Raw genomic sequence first — 27474 nt, forward strand, 5'->3', positions numbered from 1 at the left:
TAAGTGATTTGTTCAAGATCAAACAGTTAGTAAAGTTCAATTTCGAATTCAGATTTTCCTGACTCCAGATTCAGCACTCTATATGCTGGTCACCTAGCTACAGGGAGGCATGGAGTCTGCGGATGGAGCATCAAATGAAAGGGAAAGCAAGAAGGTCAGTATCACTAGAGCATAGAGTACCTGGAAGCAGAGTAAAGGCAAAATGAAAAATAGGATTCATTATTATTAATGTCAAGGAAGACTTCCAAGAGGAGGAAGCACTTGAACTGAAACTTGAAGTAAAAGGATGTTTGAGGTTTGTTGAGTGTGAGGAGGTTATAGGGGCCATGTGGTGCTATTAGTATCCCTCTACAGATGACTGCATACTCTGTGGACCCAGAAAGACAAAGAGGTGGAAAGGACTTGAGTGGCCAGTTAGTCTAGCCCAATTCTGGATACTTTGATTCTCTGGTTTCTCACCCTCCACCATTTAGACAACCAATTCAACTTCAAACTCTCCTCTACTTTCAATTTCCTTGTTCCCTTATTGGATCACTTTTCATTCCTTGCCAACACCCCCACCTCCACCTTCTGCTACTGCTTCTTTTTTTCAAATTTCAAATGGATTAGAAGATGCTTATTTAGCAATGCTGACTCCATGCATTAAAAGTCTGGTATGTAATCTCAGATATGTTCTCATCAAAGTAAAGCAATTTCTCCATACCTGCTTGACTGATTCTCTATCCTACTCCCCTCAGTAATTGTTTCAAATATCCACTTCTAACCAGTAGCCTCCTTTACCACCACCACTCCCAGCCAACCTACCTCATGCTTTACTGAGAAAATAGAGACTTTTATAAGTAAAATCCCTCTTCCTGTCATCTCACAACTATTTAATATCAACTGCCATTCTCTCCTCCTTTATCCCAGTGTCTGGTGAAGAGATAACCCTCCTCACCAAAGTCACTCTCTAACTCTACACTCAAGTTCATTCCTTACTGTTTTTTTTTCCAACAGATTGCCTGTTTCCTTTGGATCTAGTTGAAGAAGCCATCCAGAATCAGTGGCTTCTGATTCTAGTCAGACCTCACATTTCTCTATTTTGCATTTCCTTCTCTGCCCCACCCCCACCCCAGCTAGAGAATTAGATAAAATTTCTCTAGTCAGAGTTATTATTCCTGTCATTCCCCCTTGCCACTCAAATCTTCCTCCATTCCTGGAGTTCCAGTTTTCCAAATAAAACCAGATTCTTGGCTCAGCCTATCTTTTTTTTTTTTTTTACATGTGGACCAGATGGTTCCTGTCCTGTACAGAATTCCCAAGTGGCTGATTGACTGCAGTTGGACAGGGTCCTAAGCCAGGGCTAGAATATAAATATTTCCTTCTGAGAGGCCTGTGCCCTGCCGTTCTCTCCATTTCAGCACTAGAAACAGGCTGCTGTCACCAGGAGGAGGTGAGTGACTGCATGGGCTGACTAGGATAGAGGGGGCCTGGGACAGAAATTCACTAGGAACATCCCATAGAACAAGGGTGAAATGGGGATGCCCATGGGATGGAATGGGGTGTGATAAAGAGGAAAGATCTGAGGGCAACTGATATAGGAGACACAGAAGGGAAAGAACTGTGAAGAGGGATCCAGAAAGGGGATCTGGAAAGGAATCTAGGGAGAATTACGTGGAAGGCCCTTTCTAAGGGAAATCTAAAAAAGAGGAAGGAGGTACTTTGGTATGAACTCTAGGTTCAACATCAGTCTTGGCTGACCTTAGTCCTAAATAGCCTTATGGCTCTTTTAAGGTGCTGTAAGGTCTTGGCCTCCTCAGAAGAAGGCTGAGTTGAGCAGACAAGGAAGATGAGGGACAGATGATATCCCAGAGAACAGGGAGGTTTTCTTGTTTTATAAAGCACTGCAGGTTTCAGGCCATGTCCAGAGAGTGAGGGTAGAGGGACATAAATGAAATGACAGAAAAAAGTCAGTTCATCCCTATTCATTCCACAGGTCCACACCTAGACCAGCAAATTGTGAATTGGTTGAAGAAACTGGAATCTATTTCCTCCCCGACCTATACTCTTTCTCTTCATTTCAATATCCCCTTCACTCACCACCCTCAATGAAATCCTCAGGCTACTTTCTGCCATTTGTCTTAAAGAATAACTGAATGTTCTGCTCAGTCTTGGGGGAGCAGGGAAAAGAAAATAACTCAACCAAAGAAATAAATTTCTAATAATATGATTTCAGGCCCTATGGTGGAGTTCTTCTGGTCCTGTCTATTGGAAGATTGTTAGATCTCTAACAATACCATACTGCTAGCTTATATTACATCTTTGGGTAAGTTTGCTCTTTACACAGCAGAAAATAGAGAGACATCTTTGTGCAATGGAATCAGGAGTCAGAGGATCTGAGTTCAAATATTTCCTCCAATATGTACTGTCTATGTGTCCTTGGACAAACTAACTTCTCTGTACTTAATTTTTTTCCTACTGTAAAGAGAATGGGTTGGACTAAGTTAGATAGAGGTCTCACTAGATCTAAATCTAGAATTCTCTGAACCTATGGAGATAATGATAATTTATGACTAGAAACATGACCAGAGAGATGGGTGGATGTAAATAAGACCATCAGATTAACGCTTGTTGTTACAAAAAAAAAAAATCCTAACAATTCATTTATTCAACAATTGGTTATATGTTATTGTATATAGAACTTGATGCTAAGGGCAGGAGGTGATGCAAAGTTAAGATTTTGCACTTCCCTTAAGGGAACTTGTATAGTAGAGGAAGACATACATGTATCGCCTAGTAGAGGAACATACACTAAATGTAGATAACTGCAATTATAAACTAAAATTGTATTTTTTCATTATAAATGAATTCCAGAAGTACAAAATGCTATGTGACTTAAGGGAAAGAGGGGCAAACTGACAGAAAAGATTAAAGGTTTCATTTAAGAGGTGGCATTTCCTTTAGATTTTTAAGCATAGGTAGGTGTTTAAAGGGCAAAGGTGGGTAAGAAGAACATTCCAGAAAAAATGAGTAACATTAGAAAAGGCACAGAGAAAGGAAAATACAGACACTATTTGGATACAATAGTAAAGTTTAGTCAGAATATAGACTTTGTGAAGGGGAAGAATATAAGATAAGGTGGGGGAGTTTCAGTATTACAACACTAGGAAGGATAAACAGTGAGCCACGAAGGGCTTTTTTATAAAAGATATTCTTAGTCACTTATAAGTTAGATTAAATGGCCTCTGAATTCCCTTTCAATTCTTGTCTTTTGTAATTCTGTGAATGGGTTTGGTAATTGATGGAATTTGAAAAGGGAGAGAGTCAAGAATAACTTCAAGATGTCTAACATGGGAGATTGGATGGTGCCACAAATACAACTAGTGAAGTCAGATGGAGGAGTAGGTTTAGAGAAGAGATGATGTTTTGGACATAGTGATATTTTGAAGTGAGTGTAGAGGTCTAACACTTGGATGCTAAATCATTAACTCATTGTGCATCCTCAAATGCCTTTATATCTCAGCATCTTTATCTCTATTGTAGATAGAAAAATGTTTGGCTATTTTCTCTGGGAAAAGGATGCTAGAATCACTAGATGGGAGAGCCTCTATTCCTGTAGGGATAAAACAAAACAAAAAAATAGACATTGCCAAGTTGTTTGAAATGTAAATTCCCTGGATAGATTTATATAAGTATAAATCCCCCCTGGATAGACTTTTAGAGGGCATAATAAAAGTTGTATATCAGAAAAAGCGTATCAGAATAGCAGAAAGGAAGCTGAGAAACCTTTTTCTTGTCGATTTCTGAAAGTGGGTGGAAACTCCAATCTGTCTAAGCTGTTCTAAAGTAGTACGGTATAGAAGTAAGCAATTAATGAGGAATTCTCTGAGAAATCAGCAACATGAATAATCTAAAATATGGCATATGCTTGGCATCTAGGATGTGACTCCCTTATTTACTTCCTTGGGTGAGAACTTCTAAATTTCCTCCTGCTTGTGGATCAAGTTTGAGAAAACCGTTTCATGAAAACTGATGAGTATTCCTTGAAAATTGATCTTCTTCCAGGGTAAATATCCTTTTATTGGCTCTCACTTTCCTCCACAGTTACGTGGTTAGTATGGAATCCATGAGATCTACGGTGAGAGCAGAAGCCTTTCACTCCCAGGATCCTTCATCTCAGGGCAGCTCCTTCTACCTAGCCATACCCCAACTTTACCATCCCAGTACACTTTTTCAATTTAACAGAACCCTAATTTGGAATGAAAAGAAGGCATGAATAGGTCATGGGCCTGACCTTATGGTTTCAAGTTTGGTATAAATGCAGAGGTCAAAGTTCTTGCCTCAGGACTCTAACCTTAGTCATCTTTTCCTTTAAGCCTCTGACAGCATGTTTTCCCCATTCTCTAAATAGAAGCCCTCACCTCATACTTCATTTAAAAAAAAAATGAGCCTATATGATGAGAATAACTTTCTTCTCTTCTCCAGTACGTCCTTCTTCATTCTTGTCCCAGATGAAAAGGTGGCCCCTCTTCTTACCAAGGACAAGTACTCTTAATCCCATCCCCTTCCACAAATCGATCCTACTATTATCCTCCCCCCAACTTTTAACCTGTCTTTATTATGAGGCTGCTTAACGAAAAGGACCGAGAATTTAACTTGAAATCAGGAAACCCAGGTTCAAATTCCCTCTCAGAAATTTTGTGTGCCTTAACCTTTTCTTCTTTGCTTTCTTCATGTGTAAAATGAGGAGGCTGGATTTGGTGGCCTTCGGAGTCCAATTCAGCTCGAAATCTATTCTGCGGTCAGTCAGATAATCAATTAATAAACACTTATGAAGCACCTACTCTGCACTAGTCACTGGGGCAAGTAAGGCATAAAAAAGGAACAAAACATAGTCCCTTTCCTCAAGGAGCTCATAATCTGATGGAGGAGACAATGAGCATACAAATATATACAAACAAGCTCTTTTCAGAATAAATAAGAAATAATTAAAAGAAGGAATGGACTAGGATTAAAAGAGATTGGGCAAAGTTTCTTGTAAAGGACACAACTCTAGGTGGAACTTGTTTGTCTTTTGTTCAAGGTATAACTTAAAGGAAGCCAAAGAAGTCAGTAGGTAGATATAAGGATGAAGAGCATTCTAGGAGTAGTGCCAACCTCTTCACTAAACTCATTGAAAAACCTATGTAATCTGGGTAACTTTCCAAACTCCTCTGTCTTTCCCGCACATGCCTTATAATCTTGTTTCTGATCTCAATATTCAAATGGAATAGCTTTCTTCAAAATTAGCAATGATCCCTTAATTGCCAGATCTAATGACTTTTTCTCAATCCTCATCCTTAATATATTTGCAATATCTAGGTTTTTGTGACTCTGCTATACCCTGGTCCTCCTCCTACCTGTCAGAATAATCTTTCCTTTTCTGCTAAGTTTTTTTTTATTTTTCATCCAGGTAATACATACTAACTTTGGGTATTCCCCAAAGCTGTTTTGAATGCTCTTTTCTTCCAAATCCATAATATTTCATTTAGTAATCTTATCAGTTATCATGGATTCAGTTATCATCTCTATTCAAATGATTCTCTTATCTATCTTTCTGTCTATCTAACTCGTCTCTCTACTTAGCTCAAACTCAGTTTATCCATAGCAGAGGATGTTTTCTTCCTCTCCAAAATTTTCCATTCCTCCCAATTTATCTATTATTGTTGAGGACATCCCCACCCTCATAGTTATCTGGGCCCACAAATCAGAATGTTCCTTAAATCCTCACTCTCATTCAAGTCATATATGCAATCTGTTACCAAGTCTTGTCATTTCTAGCTTCTCAGCATTTCTTCTCTTAAGTCTTCTGCTTTCAAGTCAAATAGCCACCAACCCAATTCAGGTTCATTATCTCTTGCATTAAATATTGTTCTCCACGTAATAAGTCTATTCCTATTCCCAGTCATCTTCCACTAAGATACCAAAATGATTTTCGGCATAGATATGTCCTATGACCCCCTACTCCATAAACTCCAGTGGTTCCTTGTCACCTGCATAATGAGATATAAATGTGGATCAATTTGACTTTTAAAACTCTTTACAGTAGAACCTATATCAGATTGCACACCATATTGTGGAAGGGGGAGAGGATGGAGGTGGAAGAAATTTATAACTTATGGAAGTGAATGTTGAAAACTAAAAAATAATTAATTAGTTAATAAACCTCTTTACAGCCTTACTCTTTCTTACATTTCTAGTCTTTTTATACATTATTACCCTCTATAGATTCTATTATCTACATACACTGGACAGTACAACATTTCATCTCCAGTCTCTGTGTGTTTGGACTGGCTATACCCAATTCCTGGAATATTCTCTGCCTTTACCTTTTCCTGTTAGAATTCCTGGTTATCAGGACTCAATCCATACACTGTCTTTGACAGGAAACATTTTTTGTACCCATTTCCACCTCCTTCCCTCCCATTCCTGCCCCTAAGAGCTATTAGTGCCTTCTCCTCTGAGAGTGCCTTCTATCTACTCAGTATCTATCTTGTATATACCTAGTGATTTGCATCTTTCCTCTTCCATTACAATGTGAACTCCTTGAGCTCAAAGACTCTTTTTGTCTCCTATGTATCTCCAGTGCTTAACACAGCACCAGGAAACTAGAAAGCTTTAATAAAAATTTTTAACTGACCACCTCTCAATATCACAGGTTTAATAAATTTCATATGCCCTACAACCTCCATCCTTGACATAGTAGATGCTGGCAATGAGGTGGGAGGAGTAGAAAGTTAGAGCAGCTTCCTCTCATATGTGGGAATATTTGTATATAAAATTTCCCCCAGTTCTCACTTTAACAAAGAGAGAAAGTGAGGGGAAGTAATGCACCCAGAGAAATTCCACTAGTGTATTTCAACATATAAAATTAAAAAAAAAATTATCCCTGTCACAGTTTGAAATGCATACCAAAATAATCCTGCCTAATTTACTTTTAATCCACAAAATCATCTCTTTTTTGTCTTTCTGAAACAACAATATTGGGAACAGAAAGGATAAAACATTATGCTCTTTCTTGCTTTTCTATGAACAGTTAAATTAAGGAAAAATGGAAAGAATGTCAGATAAATTCAGAGGATTTTTTGTTTTCTTCCTCACAAAAAAAATCTAACTTTCCCAAAGTGACTAAAAATTAAGTACTTCTCTCACCAGATTTCACTGGTTCGGATTAATTCCAATAAATATATAGATAGACAGACAGATAGATATAGATCTCAAGATTTTAAACTCATGCCTGCATTCATTCCTTCTACAAAAAAGGAATGTATAAAACAGTGAGCTAAATTTGCAGACCTCTCCCTAGGGGACAGGAAGCTACTATTTCTGACCCAGAAGGTTAAATCCTAGGAGATTTCCCTCTGTAAACTCTACTAGTCAAGCTTATAGTTCTTTGCTCTTATCCCAAGGTTTCAAGTGACTGAGAGGCTTTTCTTCTCCCTCCCAAATCTGCTTCCACCCCACTTGGAAAGGTTGGCACATTCTCTGTTCTGTTCAATTATATCTAATAGTGTCAACAGCCTCTTGGAGTTCCTTACTCAACGTCTACTTGAAGCAAATTTTCAATCAGTTAACAGAGTCAAATTGACAAGAATTTATTACGCACCTGCTCTGTGCCAAGTACTGAACTAAGTGTCAGGGATTTATAAACAAGCAGACAAAAACAGTCCCTGCTCTAGATGAGCTCAGAGTTTAAAGGGGGATATACATACATACATACATACATACATACATACATATACATACATGTATTCATATATACACATATACATATACATACATATATACACATATATACATATAGATAGATAGGTGGATGGATAGATAGACAGACAGACAAACAGATAGATAGATAGAGAGAGAGATAGAGAGAGAGATAGATAGATATAGCTATAGATACATATAGTGTCCTCCTGGCTGTTCCAAAAACAGAACACTTCACCTCTGGGCTCTGGGCCCTAGTCTTCTTTCCTGGATATTTCCCATGACTGGAACAATCTCCCTCCTCCAATCCAACTACTGACCCTACTGGCTTCCTTTAAGCCCCAACTGAAATCTGGCCTTCTACATGAAGTCTTCCTTAATCCTGCTTAATTCTAGTGCTTCTTCTTTCTAATTAATTCTTATTTATTATTTTTATTATTATTATTATTATTATTATTATTATTAATTTAATTCCTATTTATTCTATATGTAGATTTTTGATATATTTGTTTTTCTGTTGCTTCCTTCATTAGATTATGAACTCCTTGGAGGCAGGGACTCCATTTTGCCTCTTTTTGAATCCCCCATGTGTAGTACAGTGATTGGCACATAGTAGACACTGAATAAATATACCTTGATCTGTTGAGATAATCTCAGAGGGAAGATACTAGGCTTAAGGATGATCAGGAAAGGTATCTTGCAGATGAGATTATAACTTAGACTTGGAGGGAAGCAGAGAGTTGAAAGTGAAGAGGGAGATCATTCTAGGCATAGGAAAAAGGCAATGAAAAACTCTGGTAATGAAATATCCTGAGTATGAAGTGGTTTGAAGGACAGTTACTCTGAATCACAGACTATTAGAGGGACATAAGGGGTACTAAGAGTGGAAAGATAAATGGGGCCAGATTATGAAGAACTTAGAAAGAAAACAGACATTATATTTGATCCTCTAAGTGATAAGGAACCACTGAATTTTATTGAATAAGAGTGAGATGTCAGACTTGTACTTTAGGAAAATCAGTTTGACAGTTTATTGGAGAATGAACTGGAGCAGAGAGGAACTTGAGGCAGGTAGACCAACCAGAAGGCTATGTCAATAGTCAAGATGTGAAGTGATAAGAACCTGCACCAGGAGGGTTTTAGCATCATAGAAGAGAAAGGGACATATGTGAGAGAAATTATGAAGATAAAAATGACAGAAGGGTGCCAAAGAATTTATGGAGAATGAAAGAAACTGAGGAATTGATAATGACATCTAGGTTGCAATGACTGGGAGAATGATGGTAACCTCAAAAGTAATAAAAACATACAGAAGAAGGGAAGACTTGGGGGGATGGCTAAAGATAAATTTAATTTTTACATGTCAAGTTCAAGATTTCTATGGGGCATCACATTTGAGATGTTTAATAGACATTTAGAGGTGTGAAAATGGAATTCAAGATAGAGGTTACAATTAGACAAGTAAATCTGAGATCATTTGTATAAAGATGATAATTGAGTCCATAGGAGCTGATAAGATCAGAAAGCAAAATAATAGAGAGGGAAAAGAGAGCACCCTATCATTATTGGAAGCTAGTGGCTATGATCTGAATGAAGATCAAGCTAATAAAGAAGAAAGAAAAAGAGAAAGAGAGGAAGGAAGGAAGGAAGGAAGGAAGGAAGGAAGGAAGGAAGGAAGGAAGGAAGGAAGGAAGGAAGGAAGGAAGGAAGGGAACTAAGTTGAATAGACCTGCTTTTCAACCCCAGTTAAAGGGATAACCCTACCAGTAGCTGGGGAGCTACAGGAGTTTAGACTGTAAGACAGAGTAATGAGAGAACGTTTGAGGATTGGGAGTGTATCTCAGCTCTGCATTGGTAGCAATCTACTAATATTTACAAACCAGTACAACTCTACATTATTTTCTTTCCTCAAATCATTTGCTCTCTCTCCTTTTACCTATATTTGCCATGCAAAGCCTTATCCTTGGATAACCCCCACCATCTGCAGTCTTTACTAATATTAATGTACTACTGAAGATAACAGGAGAAAATCGTGAAACTATACTGGTTGGGTTCATTACAGATTTATGTTAAATAGTTTCAACTGGAAATTCACTTCAGTGAACAATTCTTCTACACCAGCCTAATCAATTCACTATCTCATACATTATTGGGACTTTTCCAAACCTTTTCATCCCTCCTCAAACTTCCCCTAGCTCCTCTCACACACTTTTTTGTCCCATTTTGTTTTACATGACCTTGCTCCCTGCACCAAATATAAAGAGTAGAGGGTCTAACTTCAGGAGTACTGGGGAACACCAGAGACATAATGTAGTGGAAACAATTATGTTATCAAAGCAAGAAAAAGGAAAATCAAAAGAAATGTTATGCTTCTAACATCTGGAGGAGGCCTTAATGATAATCTTAAGAAACAGTATTAGGAAGGCTGTACAGGAAGGCTTCCATTGGAATCAAACACTAGAGTTCGTCATAAAGCCTGCCACTTCTGTAGGCATGTAAAAACATAAACTTCTCCTCATCTGTCTCTTCCATATCCTCAATAAAATTAATTTTTGCTGCATCATGGCTCTCATTGACATGGTGCTCACTAAGACTAACAAATTCTCTGATTTACAGAATAGTTTTCATTTATTGGTTAGAAGGTGAAAATACATATTCATTCCCATCTCTGACCCATTGACCCTTACCTTGCAAAAAAATTTAAAAGAAAAGTTACAAAGAGCATTTAATAAAGTCAATCAACACTTTGAAAACATTTGATAGCGAAAGCAATATTCAACGTCCATAGTCCTTCACATCTGCAGTAGTGGAAGCATTTTTCTGCATCAAGCTTTGTCATTATAATAATATTATTCTATTTATTATTTTTCTTCCCTTTACATTGCTGCGAGACTTAGGTGTATACATAAATGTATATGCAAACATGTGTATATATTATATCAAATTATATTAATTACATATGCTATGCATTTCTGTATATACACATATCTATACACACTTCTGTTCACTATTTGGCTAAGACATTACTGCAGTTCTAAAGGAAAAACTAGACTTCAGCTACTCTAAGTGATGTTATAACCAAACTCTTCATTGAGTAAAGTAAAATATGAAAAAAATCTATGTTGTTCCCTACCCCATCACCCCTAGATTGAGAAGGAAAAAAACAAGGTAATACAGAATTGGAAAGCAGAGAGGAGCACAAGATTATTCTGGAAACAGGTAATTCATTAAAAGGATATGATTACAGAATTGAGCAGGAGGAAAGATTCTTATTGGAAAGAAAATTTTTCATAGTCCTTCAGGGTAGCCTCGTCTAGGTTTCTCAAATCCCTTTGCAGTTAGAGAGACCCCATGCTCTTTAAAAAAAAATCTTTTTTTGGTTACAGTTTAAGTTCTGAATTGTCTCCCTCCCTGCCCTCCCTGCAATGGAGAGGGCCACCATTCCCCCCCCCCCACACACACACACACATGCATACAAACACACACAAATATACATATATAAATATATATGTATATATGTGTATATAGAGTGTATGTCTATATACATGTGTGCATATAAACATGCATATATGTAAATCCATACTATGCATACTTCTATTTCTCAGTTCCTTCTCTGGGAGTAGATAGTATTTTCCTTCATGAGTCCTTTGTAGGTGATTTAAATATTTATAATACTCATAATAGTTTAGTTGTTCAGTAGGGCCAGATAACTTTCTATACCCCTTTACCTGTATTTCTTATTTCCTAGTAGCAAGAACAGTACTTGACAGTTGTTCCTAAAACTTTGAGTTCCAACTTCTCTTCCTCCCTCCCTCCCCACCCCGTCCCTTTGGAAGGCAAGCAATTCAATATAGGCCAAATCTGTGTAGTTTTACAAATGACTTCCATAATAGTAGTGTTGTGTAAGACTAACTATATTTCCCTCCATCCTATCCTGCCCCCCCATTGCTTCTATTCTCTCTTTTGATCCTGAACCTCCCCAAGAGTATTGACTTCAAATTGCTCCCTCCTCCCATTGCCCTCCCTTCCATCCTCCCCCCCACCCTGCTTATCCCCTTCTCCCCCACTTTCCTTCTCCCCCACTTTCCTAAAAAAGAAGATGGGGACAAGGGAAGGGAGGGATGATAGAAGAGAGGGCAGATTGATGATAGGGGCAATTAGAATGCTCAACGTTTTGGGGTGGGGGGAGGGGACAAATGGGGAGAAAATTTGGAATGCAAAATTTTGTGAAAATGAATGTTAAAAGTTAAATTAATTTAAAAAAATAAAGATAGACGATTCAGTTATAAAAAAAGTTTAGTTGTTCACAGTTATTCTTTGAATAATATTACTGTGACTGTATACAACGTTCTCTTGGTTCTACTGAATTCACTCTTCATTATTTCTTTCAAGTCTTCCCATGTTTTCATAAAATCAACCTAATCATAATTTTTATTTATTTATCTAATTTTTAAATTATGGAACAAAACAAGCATTTCCATAATCAAGTATACAAAATAGCTGTATTTCCCCATAATCCTAGCCATTTCCCAAATGATGGGCATCCCCTCAAATTCCATTTCTTTGCCACCACAAAGATAACTGCTATAAGTATTTCCCTGATCACCTTAGGAAAGAGACCTAATTGTGGGCTGAGTCAAAGGGTATTAGCAGTTTTGTAACTTTTTGAGAATAATTCCAGATTACTCTTCAAAATGTTTGGATCAGTTCACAGTTCCACCAACAGTGTATTAGTGTCCCAATGTTCCACATTCCATGCAACATTTGTGATTTTCCTCCTTCATCATTTTAGTCAATCTGATAGGTGAGATAATATCACAAAATTATTTTAATTTACATTTCCCTAAACAATAGTAATTTAGAGCATTTTTCCTATGTCTATATATAGCTTTAATTTCTTTAATCAACTGCCTGTTGATATCTTTTGACCATTTATCAATTGGGAAGAGACTACATACTCTTTAGGGAGATATTTTAATAGTGCAAACTTGTCCTTCCAAATAGTGTTGCTCTTCGAGAAAAAAGTTATCTTTGGGAAAACAGTGACAAAATCTCAGAGCCGGAAGGTGCTGAAGAGAAAGTATTCAATCACAGTCCAAGAACCCTTTCTACACTCTCCTTAATAAGTGGCAATTGAAGACCACCAGCAATGGTGAACCCATTATCTTACAAGATGGAGGAAGATCACAGAGATTTGTTCTCTCTGTTGCTGAAAGACTTCCTGAAGGAAGAAACCTCTTAGGAGCTGATGCAATTGAGCCAGCCAGAAGGACTTTGGCTCTAGATGTGTTAGGCCAGTGAGGTCATGAGAGAAAAACAGGTACTTATTTCTGTGAGGGAAATTTTCCCAGTGAAACAGTGTCTGGAGATAGCAAGGATAGTAAAAATTTAGTCCTGAATCTTAGCCATGTTTATTTTGGCTGGGTGATATCAGAGCACCAGGTTAGGCCTCAGTTCTCACTGTGACTCAGAGAAGCAGCTGAGAAAGCCAGCCCCCAAACACAGCAGGGATGTAGCTAACCCAGTCTAGCTCTGGGAAGAAGGGAAGACCAAAAAAAGAGAGAGAGAATTCTCATATATGGAGAGTGCAAGGGCTTCTTAATTTCAAAAGAAAATATTTCCACAAGGTACATCTTCATAGAAAGGTCATTTAATAGGATATAACCTGATATAGTAAAAATAGAGAACCAGACTTGAATTTAAATCTCCTACTGGCTATTTAATTACTCCACGACTCTAGGCAAGTCTTTTAATCTCTCTGAGGTTCATTATCCTCATTAGTAAAATGGGATGCTAGTACAAAACCTTTGAGAAAAAAAATCATAATTTAGAGAGAGGGAATTATGAGCAGATGCTGACCATAATCTCCCTACCTCCCCTCACTAAGCATTTACCATCTTCCTTTCCCTGGGATTAAGGAAAATTATGCTTCAAAGGAGGAGAAGTTCCATGAAAACTGTGGATATACTTTTGAAGATGATTTTATTTCTCCCAATTACTCTGGAGATTCATTATTTTTTTCCTTGCCATATATGGAAATGGAAACAAACGTGGTGGCTAACTGCCTACTAGATTAGTAATAAATAACTTCAGCATTTTCTCAATCCTCATCCTTGATCTTTGCAGTATTTGACCTTAATGACCACCATCTCCTGCTAGATACTGTCACCTATCAGGATTTTCATGAGCTACTCTCTTACTGTTTCTCTTTTACTAACAACCATCACTCCATTTCAATTTTCTTGCCAAGACCATAATTCATAATTTCTATCCTATCCCTTATTCGTGAATAATTCCTGGCACTCTCCTCTTTTCTCTGTCAGAATTTTCAGAGGCACCCTAAGACAAAACACTAACAAGCTCCATTTGCATTTGCTATTACGTGGACTCCCAGCATACAGCAGTACTCCCTTTCAAAGGCTGGGAAGCTAAGGTCTATATTGAGACATTGAGGGTCTGAGCCTGGGGGAAGGATTGAGCTATATATTTACCTGCTTTCCTCCATGAACCTGCCTGCACTCATTTTCCAATGATTAACATTCTCTCATCCCTTCTGAATTTTTCTATTCTAGTGATATTGAACTTCACACTGAAAATTAAATTCCCTTCCCTAATACTTATTCTGTATTCCCTCATTTCCCCCTTGACCTTATCTCCTCCATATCCCACTCTAAGGATTCTGATCCCTCCCACTCCTACTCCATAATTAACATACTTTTTTTATTTTAGACTGAGCTCCTTTCATATTCTAGCACAAATGGAGGCATGTATTCCCATGGATGACATGTAATCCCTGACTTTTCCAGTATGTATTGTAGTTTCTCTCATACTACACTCCCTCTCCCTCAGTCTCAACTCACCGTCACAGTAGGGGAAGCAGGATACTCCTTATTCTTTATCATTAATTCTAGATGCTCCCTCTACTTTGATCATTCAGTAACCTCTCCTCCTTCGAGGTTTAACTTCATCCAGATTTATCACCTAATCCATACCCTCTTGGCCATTATTTACTGATTCTAGGATATATTCTCTTCCTTCTCAATGAATGAATTGTCTCTCATAGTTTCTTTTTCTAGCCTAATTGCTACTCTCATCTTAGTGTGCCTTCACATAATCTAACTTCCCTGTTCTTCAATATATTCAATTCCCATGACCTATTTCTCTTACTCCATGTCCAGCTCTTCCACCTCATCTATACCCAGGCATAATTACAAATTTGATCTTGTTGTCACTTACAGTTGTTCTTCCATATCCAAGGATTCCAAATCTTTTATCTAATCAAAATATTTTATCATTCCAGGTCTCCCTATACCTTACTATCCAAAACCCTATTCTTCATCCTTGTTTCAACCTCCAAAGTTTCCACTCTTCCATATTTTCCTAAGTCATCATTCTTGCTCTGACTATACTTTCCTCCCATCCCAATGTAATACTCTTAATGAACCAGTCCAATTCTCCACTCTCTTCTGTGAAATAACTTGTTGTCTTGTCCTCTGTCAGATCACTCCTTGTCAGATTACTCAGGATTATTTCTACCATCAGTTTTCTTTTTTCCTACCCACATGCTGCTGAACAAAGGTGGAAGTGTGCTGACAGATAGCATCAAGAGGGACAATGAGACAACTGGATTGGATGAGAAGTCATTCATAGCTAAAGAACAGAACCCAATCTAGATTGAGAACTAGAGCAGATTCTGAAAAGCTTAGTATCTGTTAAGAAGGGCAGAAGAACTGGTGACTCCCGGGAGCTTACCCTGCCTCATTGCTTTCAGTTCTGATCTGGACATAGAACTTGACCCTGGAGCAACATTGCCACTCTTATTCTCTTTACACAACTAGTGATTGAAGGAAAGGGACTCAAGAAACAATTATTCCAAATGAAGAGAACATTTCACTATCTCTGCAATTTTATTATACCTGATAAATGATATGGCAACAGAGGATTTGGTTGCCTAGATAATATCACTGTAGAGTGGTAAAAATTAAGTTAGGAAAATTCCCAGAAAGAAAAGAATAGAATTCTAGAGTTACAAATTTGCAGTAAAACATTTATTTAGCATCTATCATGTTCCAGGTACTGTGCTAAGTACTAGAGACACAAAGAAAGGAAAAAGGATGTCTCTATTCTCAAAGATCTTATGATCTAATCAGCAAACAACATACAAACCGCCATGTACATACAAGTTATATACAGGATAAATTGGAAATAACAAAGTGAAGGCACTAGAACAAAAAGTCAGGAAAGACTTCCTTTTTAAAAAATAATTTTGTGTGAAATCTTAGATTCATCCAAAACACGAGTCATCTAATGTTGTCTATTGTACACGTTGAAGCTGACTGTTTCAATTGCCTGTAGTTGGGCAGAAAAAAAATAATCTTTTGCATACAAGTCAGAGTTCTTCTTTGCCTGGACTAGGTCTGGGAGCTGGATTAAATCACCCCCTCATGGGTAAAATTATTATCTACATACTCTTGCTGGTGATTGTGTTACTACTGTTCATCCTTCATTTTTTAAGACCGGCAACATTGTAATGTTTGAGTCTCAGTACAATACGTTTGGTTGTGGTTGATCAGACTAATACAAGTTCGAAGGCACTATGACAGATCAGGCACAAGTAGTCTATTAGAATATTCGGAATGGAAGTACCTCTGAATTTACCTAGTTCATATTTCCTTTGCATTTCTACAATTCTACTTTGTTCATGGAGTACAGTGCCTTCTTTGATGTGGGTACACCATGCTGGGTGGTCCTGTGCCAGTGTCTTCCATGTCTCCCAATAGATACTAAAAGTCTTCAGAAATACCTTGAGAATGTCCTTCATGTAAGAGCTTACCTTGTACAGTTTAATGAGATTCTTGCTAGTTAATGGTAAAGTCATAGCATACAACTCTGTCAGCTTAAAAAGGCAAAGTCAGGAGCCAGTGTGGACTGCTGTAGCTACGGTCACACCTAATGTATTATCTGGAAAAATAAAACTTCAAGTACATACCCACCTTGTGTCACATAAATGTTAAAAGCAATCTAAAATTATAATGGTTAGCATTTGTATAGCATTTTAGGGTTTGCAAAGCACTTCGCAAATACAATCTCCTTTTATATTAAAAAATTTTAAGAAAAAGATGCTATTGTTATCCTCATTTTCTATATGTGGAAACTGAAGCAGAAATAGGTTAAATGACTTACTAAGGGTCACAAAATTAGTAAGTGCCTAAGGCTAGAGTTGAACTCAGGTTTTACTTGATTTTAGGTCCAGCAGTCTATCTACCATGTCTCCTCAATCTACAAATGGGAGTGTCAATTTAAACCCGTTCGCAAAATTGCACCTAGATAAATTTTCCTTTGTGACCACTTCTTCAGCTGTAAAACAAACAAAATATTTTTCAATACTATATTCATCTTCCTGCCTCCTTTGACATAAGGCACTTCAACTGTCTGACAAATCTATTTACAGATAGTAAAGAAACATTACCAGACAGGAAAGGAGAACAGTCTTAAAACTAACCTCCAGGACAGCTGCCTTGGTATTTTCGTAACTGTCTCAGCATCAGAGTTTTTGGAAGGGATTTACTCTTCCTAATTCCTTATGCTTAATATGCTACTTAACCTTACTGGCTAAACCATTATTTGTCATCCAAGAGAGTCAGTGGTGACAAGAATGAAGAAGGAGATGTGGTGCTTCAAGGAGGAGCCATCCTCAAGGTCAAGAAAAAAGAAAAATAAGTAATAATAATTATAATTTGCATTTATGTAGTGCCTTAGGGTTTGCAAAACACATCACAAATATCTCATTTTATCCTCATAACTCTAACCCTGGGAAGTATATAGATGCTATCCCTACTTTTCAGATGTGGAATCTAAGGAAACCATACATTTAAAAAACTTGTCTAAAGTCACACAGCTAGTAAGTGTCTGAAGCAGGACTCAAATTGTGTCTTGTTGATCTCAGGGGCCAAGGAACAATCCAACGAATCACTTAGCTGCCTTATTGGATATGGGAGAAAGTTTCCTTGCCATGACTGGCTACTGCATTTACTCATTCTGCTCCAAAACAGGCTCACTGAATCCAGTAGCTGACTGACATCCCTAACAGTACAAAATAGAAGAAATCTTGGTAAGCAACAATCTTCCTGAGTTCTAGTTCACACCAGACACCAAGTAATACTTCCATTTCTTTAGTTCTATGTCCAGAATTCCATCAGATCTGCAGCCTCTGTTTCAGATGAAGGCAATCAGAAGAGTAAGTCAAACATCTCTCCCCTCCACTAACAACCTTCCTGAACTTCAAGATCCAGCTCAAGATTATACTCCTTCATTATTCTTTTCTTGTCTCTCCCACATAAAGATGATCCCAGTAGCTTAGTCTCTCAGGTTATATTTTGACCTCTCTTATGCTCAAAACATTTTTTCTAATTTCTATCATAACTTCTAAGTAAAAAATAGAGCAGAAGTGGATAGATAACAATTACATAAAAAACATCTCAAAGTTTCAGTGTACTCTAAGTTCTTTGAGGACAGGGACTGTCTTTTGCCTTTATTTGTATCCCCAGAAACTTAGCACAATGCCTGACATATAGTCAATACATAGATATATACTCAATATTTATAAATATCAAATGACTGGAAGACTGAAACTCATAAATCAAGAGTCATATGGCAAGTCAAAATAGTTACAACAAACTTGGCTTCAATTAACAGACATAATATGATAAACATGAGAGATTAAAGTCTCACAATCCTCTTAGCTAAACAGCCTAGATAAGGAATGTTATGTTCAGTTCTGCATCCTACATTTTAGAAAAAGATTGCCAAGCTGGTACTCATCCAAAAGGATGGTGATGGAGATGACTAGCTGCCTTCAGGTCATGAAATGCAAAGGTCAGTTGAGGGAATTTAAAATGTTTAGCTTGAAGGAAAGAAGACTTAAGAAAGAATCCCACAGCTGTCTTCTTGAAGTGACCAAAGAGGGCATCATATGAAAGAAGAATTGAGCATGTAGATCCTGGCCCTTGTAGGTAAAACTAATAGCAATGGTTTGAACTTGAGGAGAATTAGATCTATTTCTAAAAATAAGAACCAACCGCAAGTACAGTTAGCTTCCTCAAGAGATACTGGTTTCCTACTCACTAAAGATCATCAGAAAAGTCTAGATTGCCACATTTGGACTATGTTGTAGAAAGGAATTTTGTTTTGGTACAAGTTTGACTCTAATTTTTTTCTACTTATGAATTTTGTGGTAGAGAATCATAACATCATAGATTTAGAGCAACAAAAGATCTTGTGATTCTGAGATCTGGCTCCTTCTTGCTAGTGTGTCTCCATGATTTATTTAACAAGGGGTCACCTTAGAACATACTGAAAACCTGATTTAACATGGGATGGGGAAGTTATAACAACAGGAGGGAAAAGTTCTGAATAAGGATATTGCTTGGAGACAACAATGTCAAGAGGCTATAGTAACTTGAGAAACAAGAATATAGTCTGAGGTATCTGGGAATTAGGTGACCCCAAAAGGTTTAGGGGCAGTCATTGAGTAATTTTAGCTCAAAGGCATGGGAATGAGAATCTCATACGTTAGATCCACAGCAAGATTTTCTTAAACCACAAAAGACAAATGAGTTAGATAAATATAAACTAGTTTACTTTGTTAGACTTAACTGGAATGGGCTATTGTATTTCTCATCACTGAAATTCTTTACTTGGAAATGGAATGAAAATTTGTCAGTTATGCTATGGAAGAAAATCCTGTTTAATTATGGATTGTATTAGACTATAAGTTCCTTAAGAACAGATATTAGCTTTTGACTTCTTTGTATCCCTATCACTTAGCACAGAGTATGGCACATAGGAGGTACTTAATAGTGTCTCGGGTCTCTCTTCAATTCCCTAATCCTATGGTTTTATTAAATAAGCAACCACATTGAGCTAATGCTTTCTCTCTTTTCTCTAGGTGAAATTCTCAAGTACAGCAAGGTCGTCATAGTTTATGAAGAAAACATCTTGACTACCTTGACACGCAGGAGTTTCCTCATTGGCCACACTTTCAACTCTACTTTGATATCAGTAGAACAATCTTCTCTGGCTCAACCCTGGTATCAGAGGCTATCAGGTGTCCTATAATTCAGCACTAGACAGATTGGCCCAATTTCACATTTGAATACTCCTCAACTGGTCACTGAACTCATAACTACATGTAGAATTTAACCTAAGATCTTTCATAGCTGGGTACTAAATAGACACGCCCCTCTACACGCATACACACACACACACACACACACACACACACACACACACATACTCACACACACATACACACACACACAGCTGGGTTAAACCTTTGGATCTCCCTTATCTACTCTGCATGGAGTACCACCAGTCTCAGCCACTAGGTCATGTCATCCAACCACACAATGTCCCAACCACCAGCCTTTCTCCTACTTGGGATACCTTGGAGAGAAGATATCCACAAGTGGCTCTCTATTCCTTTCGTCTTTCTCTACCTTGCAGCTGCTCTAGGCAATGGTGCCATCCTGGTGGCAGTAGCCCGGAATCCATCACTCCGAGAACCCATGCATTGTTTCCTCTCCATGCTTGCTATCACTGACCTGGCATTATCAGGTACCACACTACCTACTACATTAGGATTGCTGTGGTTTGGTATTAGTCAGGTGGCCTTTGATGTCTGTTTGACCCAAATGTTTTTCATTCATGTTGCCTCAGTGGCAGAGTCATCAGTGCTACTAGCCATGGCTGTAGACCGATGGGCTGCCATTGCCTGTCCACTGAGATATTCTTCTCTCTTAACTCACCGAGTGGTGGCAAGGGTGGGAGTAGCTGTGCTGATCCGCTCAGCTCTTACTTTGCTACCACTGCCATTCTTGTTGCTCAGGCTGACTTACAATGATCAACGGAAGCTTACCCACTCTTTTTGCTTCCACCCAGATATTATGAAACTGGCGCATAATGAAACTGAGGTCAATGTGCACTACGGTCTCTTTGTTATCTTGTCTACAGCTGGCATTGACTCAATTCTCATCATTCTCTCCTACATCCCTATAGCAAGGGTGATTTTGGGCCTCGGGTCATGGGGAGAGAGAATGAGGGCAGCAGGGACCTGTGCAAGCCATGTGGCTGCTGTCCTAGTGTTTTTTGTGCCCATGATTGGACTTTCAGTCATGCACCGTTTTGGGAATCATGGTCCATTGCCTCTGGCCTTGGTGGCCTACATCTACCTCCTGGTGCCCCCTGCTCTCAACCCTGTCATCTATAGTATCAAGTGTCAGTACATCTGGAAGACTCTGCTCAGGCTCTGCTTTTACCAGCCTGGAGTTCCCAAGTGGGCATCATCTCCTCAATCCACCCACCCTGGACATAAATCTCCTCAAACTACCTGCTCCCAGAGATACTCTGTCCAGATAGTGCAAATGGAGTCCCCACCCTTGGGAAGTTCCCAATCTGATGAAACAGGCATTGGTCTAGTCTTTGGAGATGCCCCAGTATGATGGAGTGTATGTGAACTAGATCCAGTGTTAATAAATATGAAAAAAATTAAATCAATTCCAACTCTAAAGAAAGTGGTCCAAATCTATCAAACCAAATACTGAGGAGTTGGTAGGTAATAATGAAAAGTGGAATCAGTGGAGTAAGCTAGAGTTAGTTATACCCAGTCAGACTGGAAAGGTAAATGAGTTTAAAAATGAAAAGGACTGAGGCATAGTAGAAAGAATGCTAGATTGGGAATCAGAAGTACTGATTCATGGGTATTGACTATTATGTACAAAATTATATACAATCACTTGACCTCTTAGGTTTTTACTTTCTTTCATTGTTGAAAGGAAATTAATTAAATTTACACATTTTTAAAGGCTGCTTTGATGAACAAATAATATATGTGAAAATATTGAGAACAATATGAAAACATGAGGAATTATGGAAACAGTCTTGGAAGGGAAGATAAATTGTCTCCCTGTGACTTAGCTCTTTCTACATCAGGATTGTTGATGGAAAATTCTCCATGACCCTGTCAACTACTAAGGATTCTCAAGGAGTGTTAAGAGGTTCAATGTCCCTTTTGTGTTCTATCACTTTATTGGTTTAAAGTTTTGACAAGGTCAGATTTCAAAGCTCTGTTACATCCTGATACCTACCCAAACTCTGACCTCTACCGCCGTTGATTGCCTATATCTCAAACCTCTGCCCCTATTATAGGCTCCCCCTTCTGCAGCGTTGAGCTATCGTGAGGTGTTACAGGGCTTATTAGAGGAGGAGACTTTCACAAAATAATGCCCAGGGCACAAGAAATTATGGTCTAAATTACAGTCTAAAAATTATCTCTCCTGTGAGATTATAACTTGACTACTTCTCAGCTACTACCAGTACAATGTAAATTCCTTGAGGACCAAAGATGCATTGGTTTGTCTTGGCTGCAGGATAGTGATGGAGAGCTGAGAAGCAAACCATTGCCTAACAATGATGGACATACTGATGATAAAGCTTCCCTCTAGTTTTTGCTTCCAATCTTATCACTTTCTGTTCAGTTTTGGGAAGAAGGAACATAAAGGAGAGATTTGGACCCTTCCCTCCCTGATCTGCTGGCCAACAGGGGTCAATGCTTTCATTTTGGTGGTATTGTCTTTGTTAATTGTTTGTTCCTGACTGTACTCCTTTACACTCACCTGTGTTCATGTGTTCAAAAAGAGAAAAGTTGGAGGCTGCCTAAATTTTTCTCTGGTGTGATTCATAATGTTGATAAAGTGGTATTAGGGTAGAAGGTTTTGCCCCCATTGAACAGATATGATACTGTTCTTTTACAGCACAACAGAGGGGAAGAAGAAAGAGGGGGAGAATATGCCCATTTGGATTCCCATAGTGGAAGAGTATATTGTACTTATCCCCCTAAATCAGGGATCTAGCCTGGGATTTTTGAATTTCCAAGAAAATCCATGGCTGGATTTCATAGAAACTGCGAATTTATTTTTTTCTCCTCCCAATAGTTTGAGAACTGTATTTTAAAATAATGATTTTCCTTTGTAGTCTTGCGTATTTTATTTCAGACATTTAGAAATATTGTTCTAAGAAAGGATTCATATGATTCCCTGGACTCTCAAAGGAGTCTATGACACAAACAATGTTGAGAACCACAGCCTGAGACTAACACAAGCTATCAAGAATAGAGTAAACCTTAGACAGAGAAAGAGGAGGAAAACAGTCCTGCATACTGTTCAAGCAAAGAACTTTTTTTTTTTTACCTGGAAGTATTTCTATGACCTAAGCTTAGTTCCCTGTCAGACCTCTCTAGTCAAGTAATATCCATATCATTATTATTAACTGAAACCCTTCTTCTTGCTATTCATGAGATTTCAAGAGAATGTTACATGTAGACTTCTCAACTCATTACATTTGGAAAGATCATATCTACTTCATTTAAGTTGCTTGTGGGCTCTTATCCTTCTCAAGCTTGTATAACTTATTATTCCCCTGATCACTAGGGATCCATATTATCAAAAGCAAGCTTACCAGACTGATATAATATTTTCCTACTGGCTTGAACCAAGGAAAAAGAAGATTCCTGACTACCCAATGATCACTACTTTAATGAGACTCCTCTTTTCTCAGTAAGGCTTCATTGGAACAAAAGGTATAGATTTATACAAAGAATATCTTTTACATATCCATCCTGAAAGATTCTAGAGAAATTTCATTCATTCCAATGTATCTATCAAACTAAGAGGCCTGAAGATAATGACTATGTGTTTGTGTTTGACTGAAGGCCCTGGAGATAGGGATATGTATCTTCTATTTCTTAATTCCTTCACATTCTGGCAGAGAGCTGGAACAGGCTGTGGGGGAAGGAGATGAGGAAGCACAGGATGGACTCTTTGCTTGGTGAACTTATTAATTGGCAATTTCAGAAATAAATTATTTTTTCTAAAATCCACCAGACTAGGAACAGGTGACCATATAGATAGTAAGATGTGAGAGGTATAACAAAGGTCATCTGGTCCCCAAATGTTTCTCTACCTGTCAATCAAGTATGCCTGAAGTCTCCCCCTTTTAAAGTTTTCCTTTTGTGAGTTAATGCCTTTTTTCTCTTTTTATAACTAAGGAGAAATTAGAGGATTTTCTATGCATGTCAATTATTCAACTCTACCACTTTGGAAAATAGAAGACTAGGGATATTTGTACACAAAATCGCTAACCTTAGCTTTTACATGATGGTGCAATGCTTCTGATCAGCCTAGTCTCACCCAGTCTCCTTCTCAGCTAAGCTCTGCCTATCCCTTATACCTCTCCATAAAAAAGCCCAACTGGAGTTTCTAGGTCCCTTGAGATTGGAAGATTCTTTGGTTGAGAGTCTTTGAGAGTAGTCTCAGAGGAGATGTTCTCTTCCTAATAGTACCCTTTATGTAGATTAGCTGGTAGAACCATGGGTGGGATGGGAATAATGAGAGCCCTGAAGGGAGTATTTGGAAATGATGGTTCTAGTTGGGAAGGGGGAGGAAGTGAAAGATAAATATTAGTTATAAACTCCTTAATTATAAAGTGAATCTCCTTGGGAAGGCTCACATACTCAGACCTTGGTTTCCCACCCAACACTCTCTAAAAGTGGATAAATTTACATTAAAAAAATCTACTCTGGGATAGGAAGGTCCTCTGACCTAGAAAAAAAGTGAAAGCCATTGTAGATAAGCATAGTCAACCTTAAAATTTGTTAAAATGTCATCTCTTGCTTGTACTACTCTGGTAATATTCTATTTGGTTTCCCATCATCAAGATCTTTTTCACTACACACCATCTTTCAGGCAGCTGCCCAAGGGATTTTCCTAAAATGCAGATTATATCACAAGTGTACTCGCACACACACACACACACACACACACAAAACCCACAAATACAAACACACACAACCCTCCACCCAACAAACTCAGGTGTTTCTCTTATACATGAAGGAACAAATCAAAATAATCCTCCTCTATGTATTTGAAGCTCTTTAAACTTAGCCTTTTTGTGCCTTTCCAATTTTCTTATACTTTGTTCCCCTCCTAGCACTCTAAATTCACTTAGCATTTCCCACCATTTCCATTTCCCACCTCTGTTCATATGCACAGGTTGTCCCCCGTACATGAAGTGCATTCCCTCTTCCCCTTTTTTATTTTTCAATCCCAGATTTCCTTTAAGAATTAAGCAATTAATTGGTTATATTCATGAAGCCTTTCCTAGCCCACTCAGCTGCTAGAGCTTTCTCCTAAACCTACAATTTGCATTATGTGGAGGTATAGTCTGTATTTTTTCACATGTATACATGTTAATTAAGATATAAACTCTGAGGACAAGAACTGTTTCAACACAACACATGGCCTATTACATAGCAAATAGTTACCACTGCTTGTTGATTGAGTGATTGATCCAGCCATGGGAAACTTTCCTTATCATTGGCATAAATGAGACAGTAGGAAGTCTCATTACATAATGAAATGAATAAAAATTATAGTCAGAAGTTCTATTCACATGCTCCTTTCTCTAATCTTCTTTAATCTTTTTTTTCTCTTTCCCTCTCTCTCCTCTATGTTAATCTACTACTCTTTCTATTTTTTCTCTCTTCCTCTTTTCTTCTCCTTTGCTCATTTTCCTTCCTAATATTTATCTTTCACTTCCTCCTCCTTCCTAACTAGAACCATCACTTTCAAATACTCCCTTCAGGGCTCTCATTATTCCCATCCCACCCATGGTTCTACCAGCTAATCTACATAAAGGGTACTATTGGGAAGAGAACATCTCTGAGACTACTCTCAAAGACTCTCAACCAAAGAATCCTCCAATCTCAAGGGACCTGGAAACTCCAGTTGGGCTTTTTTATGGAGAGGTGTAAGGGATGGGCAGAGCTTAGCTGAGAAGGAGACTGGGTGAGACTGGGCTGACCAGAAGCATTGCACCATCATGTAAAAGCTAAGGTTAGTGGTTGTGTGTACAAATATCCCTAGTCTTCTATTTTCCAAAGTGGTAGAGTTGAATAATTGACATGCATGGAAAATCCTCTAATTTCAATAGATTTGTCTAACACTTTCCATCCCTACCTAGAGCTACTTTTAAATAAAAATCTATTTTAGATTTGATGTTTCCCTCATGCCCCTTTCTTTTCTCTTTGGAAAAGTTTATAGGAAAGGCAATATGCAGAGCATGGGAATAGGTAAAACCAGGGGGTCTAGATAATCCATAGGTAAATATAATCTTGAGTAGACTAGAAAAATTATTGCCTTTTTGAAATCTGGGGACTGGCCATCAGGATGGATATCCTACCATATGAGACTATATTTCTAGTAAGAGATACCTTTTATTCAAAGGAGTAGAGATAAGCAGTTGAATGAAGTGTGAAGACAAAGGAGTAAATAAAATGGTCCATTAGAGTTTTTCCATACAAAGCATTTTGGTATTATCTAGAAATTATGGACCTTCTCACACCCTATCTTAAAATCATAATGCTATAGACAAAAAGTTCTTAATACTTTATTTCCGGGTGTCACAAACCCCCTTTCACAATCTGGTGAAACCTACAGATTCTTTCCGAAAATAATGTTTTTAAATGCACAACACAAAATAAATAAGATTACAAAGTGAATCCATTACGTTGAAATCCATTTATCAAAGTAAAACATATGTTTATGCACACCAGGTTAAAAACAACTGTGACAGACCATCAGAACTCGGTTCCCCAACTCTAAATTCAGTGTGCTTTCCCCTGTACCACACAGTCTACTTAAAACCTGGATTTCCACAACTGAGCAATAAGAACTGGTACTCAATTTTCTACAATCATGATCTCTTTAGGCAGAAGTCACCTTGGTAAAAATCAATCTGTGTCTGTATTTCCTGGCGAAGGAGAGTAATAACTGAATCAAACATTCTTCTTCCAGGTGCCTAGTCTCTCCCCAAAAGAATACACACACATATAAGTGTGTGTGTGTGTGTGTGTGTGTGTGTGTATAATTATTTAATATTTTGAAACTGGATAATTCTTTAGAGATCATATATTCCATTGTTTTTTTTTTTAAACAGATGAAATTGTGTACAAAAGAGATATAGAGTAGATTCATTCAAAGTCATCCAATGAATCAGTGGTACAAACAGTGCTTTTAAGTTTAGACGCATGAATAGATTTTATCATTTGCTCTCTCAATCTGCACATATGCTTTTTTTTTCAATCTTGGCTTTCCATATTCTATGATTGTGATTTGCAGTTCTAGTAAGAATCTCCTCTCTTAATTAACACTCAGTTTCTCTCAAGGTTCCTATGGATTTAATTTTAATCTCTACAGAAGATCTTCGGATACATCTCATGTACCAAAGTCCAAATCTGCATTACCTTGAGATGTATCTGTTATACATCTCAACCACTTGCAATATACCAGAGGCATCTCAAATTAAACACTTTCGAAACAAGTAATTATCCTCCAATCCTTCAATATTTTCATACCTCAGTTCCTATCAAGAGCACTACTATTATTCCAGGCACCCAATTTCCAAAATTAGAGCCCTTCTCAACTCTTATTCTTTCCCTTTCCACCCCCATATCCAATAAGTTGTTGAATTCTGTTAATCCCATCTCTCTAATATCTCTTGTATTTGTCCTCTACTCTCTGCTCATACCACAGCCACCTTATTTCCTGTCCTGTCACTCTCATTTAAGCTATTAGATGTTACTCACCTCCTAATTGAAGTCCCTCAATCATGTTTCTTCCCATTCTATTAAATGTAGTT

General features: G+C 37.8%; 1 protein-coding gene across 7 annotated transcripts; it reads left to right on the forward strand.

Moving 5' to 3' along the window:
* The first annotated feature begins 1350 nt into the window (after positions 1–1350).
* Positions 1351–27446, forward strand: LOC140504853 (olfactory receptor OR51C1-like). Of its 7 annotated transcripts, none has more exons than XM_072610216.1 (4): positions 1352–1432; positions 2216–2305; positions 3919–4045; positions 19670–27446. In XM_072610216.1, the coding sequence occupies exon 4, from the start codon at positions 20112–20114 to the stop codon at positions 21219–21221; it is 1110 nt and encodes a 369-aa protein (XP_072466317.1). In that variant the 5' UTR covers positions 1352–1432; positions 2216–2305; positions 3919–4045; positions 19670–20111; the 3' UTR covers positions 21222–27446. The 7 variants fall into 7 exon arrangements, with proteins under 7 accessions (XP_072466320.1, XP_072466317.1, XP_072466318.1 ...); XM_072610215.1 differs by having other exon boundaries at positions 1368–1432; positions 1976–2305; XM_072610219.1 differs by lacking the exon at positions 3919–4045 and having other exon boundaries at positions 1351–1432.
* Positions 27447–27474: the final 28 nt, after the last annotated feature.

The sequence above is a fragment of the Notamacropus eugenii genome, chromosome 5 (genome assembly GCF_028372415.1).
Source record: "Notamacropus eugenii isolate mMacEug1 chromosome 5, mMacEug1.pri_v2, whole genome shotgun sequence".
In the NCBI taxonomy this organism is placed as follows: Eukaryota; Metazoa; Chordata; class Mammalia; order Diprotodontia; family Macropodidae; genus Notamacropus; species Notamacropus eugenii.